The following is a 12465-nucleotide window of genomic DNA, read 5'->3' as shown; positions in this document are numbered from 1 at the left end:
CCCAAGATTGTCAATATCAAGAAGCCTTTAATCTTGGGTAGAATAACTGCATTTTATTCTTCTGTGCTGAGATCCTTTTTTCTTTCTTTCTTTCTTTTCGTTTCAAGTTAAAAACATTTTAGCCTTCTCTGTGGCTGTATGACCTATGTTAGTATTTGACAGCTCAACTCCTCTTCTTTACCTAAAATTATTTCTTCTGGTTTGGAATTGGGCATGTATGCTACAAATACTTACTTGGTACATACTTTCTCAATAGTTCTACAATAAGTTGATTAGATAAGATACTTTGAAAGTCTCCCTATTTCTAGAAGGTAACATAGCATAGGGTTTTAGAGCACAAGCCACAACCTAGTCTAAAAAAAAGAGCCTGCTGCCATTGAGTCGATTCCAACTCATAGCAACCCTAAAAAAGGACAGAGTAAAAGTAACCCATACGGTTTCCAAGGAGTGGCTGGTGGATTCGAACTGCTGACCTTTTTGGTTAGCAGCCAAATTCTTAACCACCGTGCCACCAGGGCCTCAAAGCTAGTCTACATAGTTTCAAAACCAATATTGGTTGCTTAATAGATTTGTGAGCTAGTATCCATTACTTAACCACTCAAGGTTTCACTTTCCTCATCTGAAAATGGAAAAAGTAATACCTGTTTAGTGAGAGAAACTGAACACATAATAGTTCATACATGTAAAAATATAACAACGCCTGATTTTTTTTCTGAGTAAAATCTTAGTAATCGTTATTTATTTTTTTGTATTTTTTCCTAGAAGTTAACATTACAAGATTCTGATTGTGTATTAAGGAGCTGTCTTACAAATACCTAAATAGTTGGGCAGTTGCAATATCTTATATTCAAGTAATTCTTCTGGGATTATTAAATTATCCCATACTCCATTTTTCTAGTAAATTATGAAAAATAATCTTGTGAGGTACACAAAGCAGTTTTCTATGAGGATCCCAGAGGTTAGAGGGCCCATCATTACTATGAAACTCATCTTGGTTCTCCCTACAAAGTTCTGTTGAGTGCCTGTTCTTACAGTGTACTTATTATTAGTGCCCGGTTTCACTCTCAAAAGTCTCCAGTTCAGAATACATTACATGGTCACCTACATAAAATTATTACTGATTATTTTGTTAATTTATTCTTGATCATAAAAATTTTGTTTCCTAAGCAAAACATTCAAATTGCACAAAATCTTGGATTGTGCCTAATTTGTCACTGTATCCTCAGTTCTTAGAACAGTAGTGCCACTAAGTGTTCAAAATAATTATTTTGAATGAACAAATGATTTCTATGAACCTCAAGATAGCATGGGTCTAAGAAAATGCATTTGCGTCATTTCAATTAGATAATAGATTTCCTTTTCCTTATCAATAATTTGTCTCATTAACTTTGTCATTTCAGGTAACTTTCCAGAGCTATCTGTAATTTCATCAAACCATGGAAAATAGAAATAATGTTACTGAATTTTTTCTTCTGGGACTTTCTCAGAATAAGAAAGTCTGAATGCTCTGCTTTTCATTTTTCTTACTTTGTTACCTGGCTATATGGTTGGGAAATCTGGTTATTATGATTTCTATCACATTCAGCCAGCTAACTAACCAGCCCATGTACTTCTTCCTTAGTTACCTTGCTCTCTCAGACCTTTTCTACACTTCCACTGTGACACCCAAACTAATGACTGACTTACTGACAGAAAGGAAGATCATTTTTTATAAAAACTGCAGGACACAACTTTTTACCACACACTTCTTCGGCGGTATTGAGGTTTTCATCCTCACAGGGATGGCCTATGACCGATACGTTGCCATCTGCAAACCACTGCACTATACCATCATCATGAACAGGCAAAGATGTAACTCAATTCTCTTAGCGTCATGTGCTGGGGAGCTTCTACATTCCCTTGATCTGTTTCTTCTTACATTTTTTTTGCCTTTCTGTGGCCCCAATGAAATAGATCACTACTTCTGTGATGTCTATCCTTTGCTGAAACTGGCCTCCACCAAAACAGACAAAATAGGTTTCTTAGTGATTGCCAATTCTGGCCTCATGGGAATGCTGATCTTCGTGGTTTTGATGGCATCCTATGTTATGATAATGTATAATTTGAGAGCATACTCTGCAGGGAGCCGCCACAAAGCACTTTCCACTTGCAGTTCTCACATCACTGTTGTGATTCTGTTTTTTGTACCTGTCATCTTTATTTATATTAGACCCACAACAACTTTACCAGAAGATAAAGTGTTTACACTTTTTTACACAATTATCATCCCCATGCTCAACCCTCTTATCTGTACACTTAGAAACACGGAGATGAAAAATGCCATAAGTAAAGTGTGTTGTAATCAAATGTTTGTGGAACGCAAGCAAATGATTTGAAGGGCACTTTGAGATGCAAATAAATATCATCTCATGACAACTCCAGACCATGTAAAAGCCAAGCCTTGAACTACAGCTCATCATCAGTGGAGTTCTTCTTTCAGTTCCTTTCCTGACTTGCTTTCCTTCTTTTAATTCTTCGCTAGCTTGTAAGCTCCATGAAGGTAGGGGTCATGTCATGTTTATTTCGCTGCTCTTTTCCTAGTAACAAGCAAACTTTCTACCATATACAAGGAACTCAATAAATATTTATTGAATTAATATATAAATATCTTATAGAATAGCTCTTGTTCTCATACACTATTGGAATCATCTCCATGTATTAGTAATCCATTTGAACATTAAACATTACCATATTGCTGGTATTTATTCCTCTTCACTAATTTTTCTACTTCTATGTATTTTTATGTATATGTTGGCTTCATATAGCTACAATAGTGGGCAAGAAAGGCTTCTATGTGGGTTCAATCAGCCAATGGCCAAATCAGCCAGCCCAGGCACTGAAGAATCAGGAAACATAGTATTGAGTCAACGCTTTTGGAGTGATTTAGATTTATTTACATATTCTTTTCCCAATATTACAACAGAATCTTCATATATGATAAGCTTGTTATCCATAAGGTCTCTTCTTACAAGAAAAATAGCCAATTTATGTATTAAAAAGGGTCACACACCCTCCAAATTAAAAAAGGTCTAACTAGAAGTCTCTTTTTTTTTTTTTTTTTGTCTAATAGTTCTTCTGGTGATGTTGAAAAAGTCAGGATGGCAAAATACACTGACAGAATATACCCCTTTATATAGTTAAAAATCTATTTTAAAGCCTTCTATCTCTAACCACTTTATCATGTTTCCATAACATTAATCTCTACAAAATTTTATAAGAAACAAAGATAATACAAAATATCGAATAGTCACAATAAAAGGAATTCAAACCTCACACCTCATAAGCCAATGAATCCCTGTCCTACAGGGTATCTCTATATAACCCTATATGACCTAGATATATGTACACATTTTATGAATATGCCTCCTAGTTAGTTTGGATGCTATTTTCAATGTAGATAAATATATGTTATAGTAAAGTCACATCATATATACTTAAGATGTGAATTGAATGTGGTTTAAGTTACCTAAGGTCACAAATATTCCCCAGTTTGTCTGTCAGTTTGTGATACTGTGGGGGCTTGAGTGTTGCTGTGATGCTGGAAGCTATGCCACCAGTATTCAAATTCCAGCAGGTCACCCACGGTCAACAGTTTTCAGCTGAGCTTCCAGATTAAGACAGTCTAGGAAGAAGGATCTGGTGATTTACTTCTAAAAAATTAGCCAGTGAAAACCTTATGAATATGAGGGTGATATTGTCTGATATAGTGCTTGAAGATGAGCCCCTCAAGTTGAAAGGCACTCAAAAAAGAGAATGCAGAAATTATTGAACAATGTTATTAGTATCACATGCAAGTACAATTTTGCTGACCATCATTTAAAAGCAGTTGCAGCAGTTCATCAACAAGGAACTGCCAGAAATTAAAGGCGGATTCAGAAGAGGACTCAGAACAAGGGATATCATTGCTATTGTCCAGTGGATCCTGGCTGAAAGCAGAGAATACAGAAAAGATATTTACCTATGTTTTATTGACTACACAAAGGCATTTGACTGCGTGGATCATAACAAATTATGGATAACATTTCAAAGAATGGGAATTTCTGAACACTTAATTGGGCTCATGAGGAAACTGTACATAGACCAAGAGGCAGCCCTTAGAAGAGAACAAAGGGCTACTGAGTGGTTTAAAGTCAGGAAGGGTGTGTGTCAGGGATGTATCCTTTCACCATACCTATTCAACCTGTATGCTGAGCAAATAATCCAAGGAGCTGGACTATATGAAGAAGAACATGACACCAGGATTGGAGGAAGACTCATTAACAAGCTGTGTTATGCAGATGACACAACCTTGCTTGCTGAAAGTGAAGAGGACTTGAAGCATTTACTGATGAAGATCAAGGACTACAGCCTTCGGTATGGTTTCCACCTCAACATAAAGAAAAAAAAAATCCTCACACCAATAAGCAACATTATGATGTACAGAGAAAAGACTGAAGTTGTCGAGGATTTTATTTTACTTGGATTTACGATCAACTCCCATGGAAGCAATGGTCAAGAAATCAAATGACACATTGCATCAGGGAAATCTGCTGCAAAAGACCTCTTTAAAGTGTTAAAAAGCAAAGATGTCACTTTAAAGGCTAAGGTGCTTCTGATCCAAGCCTTGGTGTTTTCAGTCGCCTCATATGCATTCCAAGGCTAGACAATGAATAAGGAAGACCAAAGAAGAATCTATGCCTGCCTTTGAATTATGGTGTTAGGGAAGAATATTTAATACACCATGGACTGCCAAAAGAATGAACAAATCTGTCTTGGAAGAAGTACAGCCAGAATGCTCCTTAGAAGCAAGAATGGTGAGACTTCGTCTCACTTACTTTGGACATTTTATCAGGAGCGATAGATCCCTGGAGAAGGACATCATGCTTGGTAAAATAGAGGGTGAGTGAAAAAGAGGAAGACCCTCAAAGAGATGGATTGACGCAGTGGCTGCAACAATGGGCTCAAGCGTAACAAAGATCACGAAGATGGTGCAGGACCAGGCAGTGTTTCCTCCTGTTGTACACAGGGCTGCTAGGAGTCGGGAGTGACTCAATGACAACTAATAATAACAATAACAAGGTCACAAAACTATTGAATGACAAAGATGGGATTCGACTATCCAGACTGCAAGATACTTAGTCTATTAGAGGTGTCTGACAGCTAAAACTCACAGAGAAAAGAGCAAAAAACATCTCATATCTTGCATGTACTATAGCATTGGGTGGGATATTGGGCAGGGCATAATTCCCCATACCAATTAAAACTTTTCCACTTTATGTCTTTTGCCCACTGTTTTTTCCCAATATGCATACTTATTTCTCACAAGTTCAATATGCCTAGAAAGTGACTCCATTGTCCTGCTTGATATGTCATGGATGCTGCTACTTTGACTATTTTGACATTCAATATATAAGATCAATAAGGAAAACACACTGGCTTTGCCACCAAAAGAAAGAAAACAAGCCCATCAAAATACATGATATTTTTAAGTAAAATATTTTTATATAATTTATAGTAATTTTGTTGTTACTGAGAATATACACAGTAGAACATACACCAATTCAACAATTTCTTCACGTACAGTTCAGTGACACTGATTGCCTTCTTCAAGTTGTGCAACCATTCTCACTCTCCTTTTCTGAGTTGTTGCTCCTTCATTAACATAAACTCACTGCCCCCTAAGTTTCCTAGCTAATATTTCAAGTTGATGTTGTCAATTTCATCCCATATAGATAGATCTTAGAAGAGCACAATGCTCAAGACAATTAAATAAAAAATTTTAAGTAAAATATTTTACACTTGTTACCTAAATTCAAATTGAAAAAAAATCATAAAATAATATTTGACGAGATATAGGGACTACATTTGGTAATGTGGACCTGTGAGCTATACTTCCTCATATAGAAATATAAGATGGGCATTTTGTCTGTTTTTTCTTTACTTGACTATTTAACTACCTCTCTAGTTTTCAGTTTGATGTTAAAAATTATTTCATCCTCCAAGTTTCAGTTTACTCATGAGTAAAATAAAGCAGATAATTAGGTCATTATTTCAAAACTAGAGTTTATGTGGCTTTTCTTTAAGAGGAAATGATTTTCACAAATCTTTTGCTGACTGAAATAAGTTATAAAGTTACAAGATTACTTAAATGTGTGAATATAAGGACTTTATGCTTATATTTCTTATAGTATGAAAAAATATTTTTAAAGTATAAAGTAAATGCAAATAAAAATGTTAAAATCTTTATTTAAATACTGTTTTACCAAAGTTAATAACAAAAATAATAAAACAATTTTAAGTTTCTTTTCAAAGCACAGTACTTGTTTTTTCACTACAGTTATTTTACAGAAACACTTCTAATTTTTCTATGTACCTATTATTTCTTACATAAATGATATTTTATTGTTTAGACCCTATATAAAGTTTTTTTCTTCTTATTTAGCATTTTCAGTGAATATTAAAAAAGCATGGGCTGAGTGGAAAAAACGGTTCTTAATTTCTGTTGCTCCTCCTTTGATGTGAAATGCAGAAAAAATAACAGGCCATATATCCGCAACCAAACCCTGTGCCCTTGAGTCGATTCTGACTCATTGTGACCCTACAGAACAAAGTAGAACTGCCACATAAAGTTTCCAAAGCTGTGATCTTTACAGAAGCAGATGTCCACTTTTTTTTCCCCATGGAGTGCCTGGTGGGTTTGAACCACTGACAGTTTGGATAGCAGACAAGTACTTAACCACTATGCCAACAATCCATAAAAAAAAAAAAAAAAAAAAAAAATCCATACAGCCCTTCAAATGTGGGATGATAGATACCAATGGAGCTTATGTAAATTTGGAGATTCTTCGTGGAACCAAAGCACTCAGGAGATAGAAATGTGGGCTCTGATTATGGACAAAACCTAAAGAAAAAAGTACCAAATAAAAGTACAACAGTTGAACAAGGAAATAATAACTCAAAGTAGCAGGGAATAGTGTAAATAAGAAATACAGATCAATAAAGAAAGACCAAGGTCTTTTAAAGTAAATTATAATATTAATGAACTGGTATCAGTGCCTATGCTTATGTTTCTTACGGTCAGTTCTCGCTTTAATAAACTTAAGATGGAGCAAACTCACTTGGATAGGGTGTGGAATGAGGAGTAGATGTGCCTTTCAGATCATATGCCTTCCAACCAAAAATGGATTCTCATACCAACTTTCCTCATCGCAGTCTTCATCTCCATGTTTCTCAAAGTGTAGATCAGAGGGTTGAACATGGGGGCAATGATGGTGTAGAAAAGAGCAAACACTTTATCTTCTGGAAAAGTTACAGGTGGTCTAATGTAAATGTACAGGATAGGCGCAAAGAAAAGAACCACAACTGTTATGTGGGAACTGCAAGTAGAAAGAGCTTTGTTGCGGCTTTTGGCAGGGTGAACCCTGACAGTGTATAATATCAAGAAGTAAGACAGCATCAAGACAACAAAATTCACCAAACCCATCATGCCTGAATTGGCAACAACCAGGATCCCGAATATGTACGTGTCTGTGCAGGCCAGTTTTAGCAAAGAATACGCATCACAGAAATAGTGATCTATCTCATTGGGGCCACAGAAAGGTAAGTTGATAGTGAGGAGACACTGCACAAGGGAATGCAGAAATGCCCCAGTACAGCAAGCAAAGACCAATACATAACACCTCCTCCTGCTCATGATGACCGTGTAGTGCAGGGGCTTGCAGATGGCCACGTAGCGGTCATAGGCCATCACTGTGAGGATGAAAATTCCTATCCCCGAACAGAAGTGCATAGCAAAAAGCTGTGCCATGCAGCTAGCGTAAGAAATCGTGTTTGTTTCTTCCAGTAAATCAGTGAGAAGCTTGGGTGTCACTGTTGAGGTATAACACAGGTCTGCGAGAGCAAGGTATTTAAGAAAGAAATACATGGGTTGGCCTATTAGCTGACTGTACGTAATGAAAATGATTATGAGCAAGTTTCCCATCCAAATAGCTATGTAACAAAGTAAGAATAATAGAAAGCAGGAAGTTTTAATTGTCTTTTTCTGGGAAAGTCCCAAGAGAATAAATTCTGTGACGTTATTGATATTTTCCATGGTTAATTCTCAGAGGGTATAACTGGGAAAAAAGTTGCAAATTAGCATCAGAAAAATTGATTAAGCATGTGTGAATCAGAGTGAGTATTGCAGAAACAAATTTAGTTAATCGATCAGCTATCCTATAACATACACGCAAAGTCATTAATGCTAAACCTTACACTGGTAGGCTTACTATATAGTTTACCATTCTGATCAGGCTATTTTTGAGAGTGAAAAGGAGAGATAGTAATAGTTGTAATAGCTCAAGTTACAAGTTAAGAAGTACAGTCACCTTATGGATGGGACACAAAAGGGAGCTTACAGAAGATGCATTTCTTGTCCTGGAGTAGCTCATCCTCTTGATAGGTTGAAAGAGGACCAGAATGAAGTGTTCAAGTGGAGGTTCAAATCCTGTCTTTATTTAAAATTTTGGTATTCCATTTATTGTGCAATTTTGCGTTATTGAAAAAAATATTTCAATGAAATATTATTTATCTTGATTATCGAGTTGTTTATATCCAAGGTTTATACCTCATTGATTCATGCTAACCTGTGTTAAGAGCTAAATACATGTTAACAATGTTATGAAGAGCAATAAAAATGATACGATGGCACTGGAAGCCTAAGTGGCTGTGACAGTTCTTCTAGTCTTGGAATTATTGTAGGAATTTTTAGGTTAGTGCCAGCTACTACCCATGGTTTCTCGCCCAAAAAGTCAAAGCAGAGATGTATTTTTCTCAACATCTTCTATGCTCTCTCCTGTTACTAGTACCAATTATTTACTGAAGTAAGCCCTTCTTTTTCTCTTACAATTAACCCATTCTCTCCCCCACTCCTTAAGTTTATTCCACATTGGTGCCCAGGAGACTCTGACATTAAGTTGTCTAAACCCATAGCATTTCATGCTCTTAACTACCCACTGTACGCTTCTCCCACAAAGAGTAACGAAGGAGAAAGGGAGTAATGTATCTCCATTTTAGTGCACCCCTTAATTTCCTTGACTTGTGCTTCTTCTTCTCTATAGCTGTCTTTTCTCCTTTACCTAAATGCAAGTTACTCACTTCATTAATCTATCAACTCCTTTGATTTCTCCTCTAATAAGAGCCAGATATGACGATGAATACTTTCATTATTTCCATCATGAAATTCTCAATATTATACTAAAAAAAAAAATGCTTTATTTTAACATCTGACCAGGGATAGTACACGAATCATTCAATTCATTTTACTTGGAAAATGAGAAGTTATTTTTTAAATGTTTGCAAAAGCTTGAAGGAAGGGGGGCAAACAAACATTTCAAAAGGATTAAAATCAGTATATTTACAGAGAAAAATGTAATTTTTTTTTTTAGATATACATACATGTATGTATAATATGCAAACTTAACTTTCTTCTGTTTGGATAAAATACTTACTTCATATAGGTTGGTCACATTTTCACTTAGCCGGTGAATAGCTCATAAATAAATTTGTTTAGCTCTGACTCAAAGGCAATATTCGGAGCTTACAATGCAGTCAGAATAAATGCTTACCATCCTTGCTATCCTTGCTAAAGATTAATAAATTTCAGCATCCAATCATCATCTGTTGGTCCTGGGTGTAGTCCTGCACTATATTCCCTGAAGAGAGGAATAGTCTCTCCCGATTTCTGTGACTAATAGGAAATAAAAGTCGTCATCAACATTTACATTGAAAATGCTTCTTATCTTTATTTTTTTGTATCCAAAAGTTGTATCCACTGTGGTCTCAGGGGTGGAAATTACAAATAAGTTTGGTAATTAATTTCCCCATGGAATTTAAAGTGCATTAACTGAGATATAATTATCCCATTGCACACTCTCACTATTTTTATTGACTTTTATTTATCAGATCTCATTGTCCTTGCAGGTCAAGTGTGGCTCAGCAGGCTCTAACTTCTACATACTTCCTGATTATACTTCCGGAGATGTCCTGTGGGTGCCTGCAGTATCCCAAGCTGCTGTCCGACCAGCCCAAGGACATCAGCAAGAGTTTCTTGCTGAGATCTACCAAAAGAAATGTTGGCCAAATGTGTCACTGAAAATGGTTTCATGACTCTCAAGTTCCAAACACACAGGTATGTCAGGGTTAATAATTCTTTATACCTTGTATATTCTGATCACAATGCAATGGCCCATATTCATTCAGTATTGATAGGCCATAAAGCAAGTGCTTTATGTTGTAACTAATTCTGAGGAACCAGTTGGTGGTAAGGTGTGAGCAGAGACAAAATGGAAAATGCCAAAGAAATCTTAGGGCAGGGAAATTGGACCCAGGATTTGAATTTTAGTTTACCCCACAATAAGTTGTTTGAAAAGTGGGTGGAATACTTCCTGTATTTTTTTCAAGTCCAAATGGCTACTCCAGGCCCTGCTATGACAACCAGTTCCATGTAGGTGCAAAATTACAGCCCTCCTACTTGTTCATCCCTGACCAAGAAACTCTTGCTGATGTCCTTGGGCTGGTCTGACAGAAGCTTGGGATGCTGCAGGCACCCACAGGACATCTCCAGAAGTACAATCAGGAAGTATGTAGAAGTTAAAGCCTGCTAAGCCACACTTGACCTGTAAGGACAATGGGATCTGATAGATAAATGTGTTCCCCCTTTGTCCTCAGGCAGACATTCTGCGATGAGTTTCATAATGTCCCCGGCAGGTCTTTCAGAAGAGATGTCAGTCATCAAAAGAATGGCCAGCAATATGATTCATCTTCATATTGGCTCTCTTTTTTTCCCTGCTTTATTCCTCCTGTCCCACATTCCTGCCACCTGGGATCATTTCCCAAAGAAACCACTTGTATGTAAGCATTGCCTCAGGCTCTGATTGTCAGGAAACCAAGGCTACTACAAAAGGAATTCCTGTTTAATTCAGCCCAGTGCTTCGGCCCTCACAAATTTTATTTAGGATTGACGGGTTGATTGTCTTTTTCTCCCAGAAGTTTTCTGTGCTTTGTATTAAGTGGCAGCAAAGCAACTCTCCATAGCAACTGGAGTCGGAATCAACTCTGACAATGAGTTTGCTTTTCTTAATCAATTCCTCATCTTACCCGTCTTGGAGTTTCTGGCTGAGGTCACGTGAATCCCTCATTGTCTATCATTTTATATGCCCTCACTTTGGCTAGGCACACTTTGCTTTTATACTCTTTTTAGAAAAAAATTGTTTCTTCCCATGGATTCTGTATACCTGCAGTGAAATTAAAAAAATATATAGTTCATTTAAATTTTCTTTTAGTATAAAATACCTGTCAGTAAAAATAATACACACTGCAGACATTTCAGAAAATTCAGGTATTTATAGAGGAAAACTTGTTACCTAAGATATTCCAAACTAAAGGTAACATTTTTGACAATTTATATTTTTGGGGAATTTTTTTCTTAAACTTGGATTTTAATTTTAATATACTTTTTAATATACAAAGATGTATACGTACATACTTGTTATTCATCAGCACCAGTTGAGTTCAACTCATGGCAACCTTATGTATAACAAGTGAAATGATCCCTTCATGATCTTTAGTATGTTTGAGCCCAATGTTGTGGCTATGTGTCAGTCCATTTATTGAGGGGTTTCGATCTTTTTCACTGACACTGTATCAAACTTGATGTTTTTTTTAGTAATTTGTCTTTCTTGATAAAGTGTCCAAAGTAATAAATGAAGTTTTTTCATCTTCACTTGTAAGGAGTATTCTAATTATATTTCTTCTAAGACTGATTTGTTTGCAGTCCATGGTGTATTAAACAGTCTTTGCCAACACAGTTCAAACTCATCAACATTTCTTCTATCTTCCTTTTTCATTGTCAAGCTTTCTCATGTATATAAGGCACTTGAAAATACTGGACTTGGGTCAGGTACACCTTGGTCTTCAAAGTGACGTCTTTGTTTTTTAATACTTTAAAAAAGGCCCTGGCGGCACAATGGTTAAGAGCTCAGCTGCTAAGCAAAGATCAGCAGTTCAAAGCCACCAGCAGCTCTTCAGAAGCTATGGGGCACTTCTGCTTTGTCCTATAGGGTTGATAGGAGTGAGAATCCACTGGATGGCAACAGGTTTGTTTTTGTGTGACTGGTGTGCCCAAAGCAATACATCGTTGGTTGTTTGAATGCTGTTTCCATGGAGCTCCTGGGTGGCACAATGGTTCAACATTTGACTACTGTTAAAAATAATCAAAACTCACCAAAATTTGAACATAAGGTTTATTCTGAGCAGTTATTCTGTATTCATATCAGGAGGCCATATGGATTCCAGAAAAAGCAAATGGCTCCAAGAAGCTAGGTACAATGGAGCTTATAAAGAGAACAGGAAGGAGAAATGTAGAAGACTAACCATTAGCTAATCTTAACATGATTGATTGAAGCCTAC

General features: G+C 36.4%; 1 protein-coding gene and 1 pseudogene across 1 annotated transcript; one reads left to right on the top strand and one right to left on the bottom strand.

The window, feature by feature from the left end:
- Positions 1-1436: 1436 nt before the first annotated feature.
- LOC100657122 (olfactory receptor 4P4-like) lies at positions 1437-2375 on the top strand (annotated as a pseudogene).
- Positions 2376-7177: 4802 nt separating this feature from the next.
- On the bottom strand, positions 7178-8590 carry LOC135228533 (olfactory receptor 4P4-like). Its single transcript, XM_064275170.1, has one exon. It carries the CDS (start codon positions 8108-8110, stop codon positions 7178-7180), a length of 933 nt encoding a protein of 310 aa, XP_064131240.1. The 5' UTR covers positions 8111-8590.
- Between the last annotated feature and the right edge of the window lie 3875 nt (positions 8591-12465).

This window comes from Loxodonta africana, chromosome 22, assembly GCF_030014295.1.
Source record: "Loxodonta africana isolate mLoxAfr1 chromosome 22, mLoxAfr1.hap2, whole genome shotgun sequence".
Taxonomy (NCBI): Eukaryota; Metazoa; Chordata; class Mammalia; order Proboscidea; family Elephantidae; genus Loxodonta; species Loxodonta africana.
Note: the sequence above shows the minus strand (reverse complement) of the source record. Positions and strands in the feature narration are given on the sequence as shown.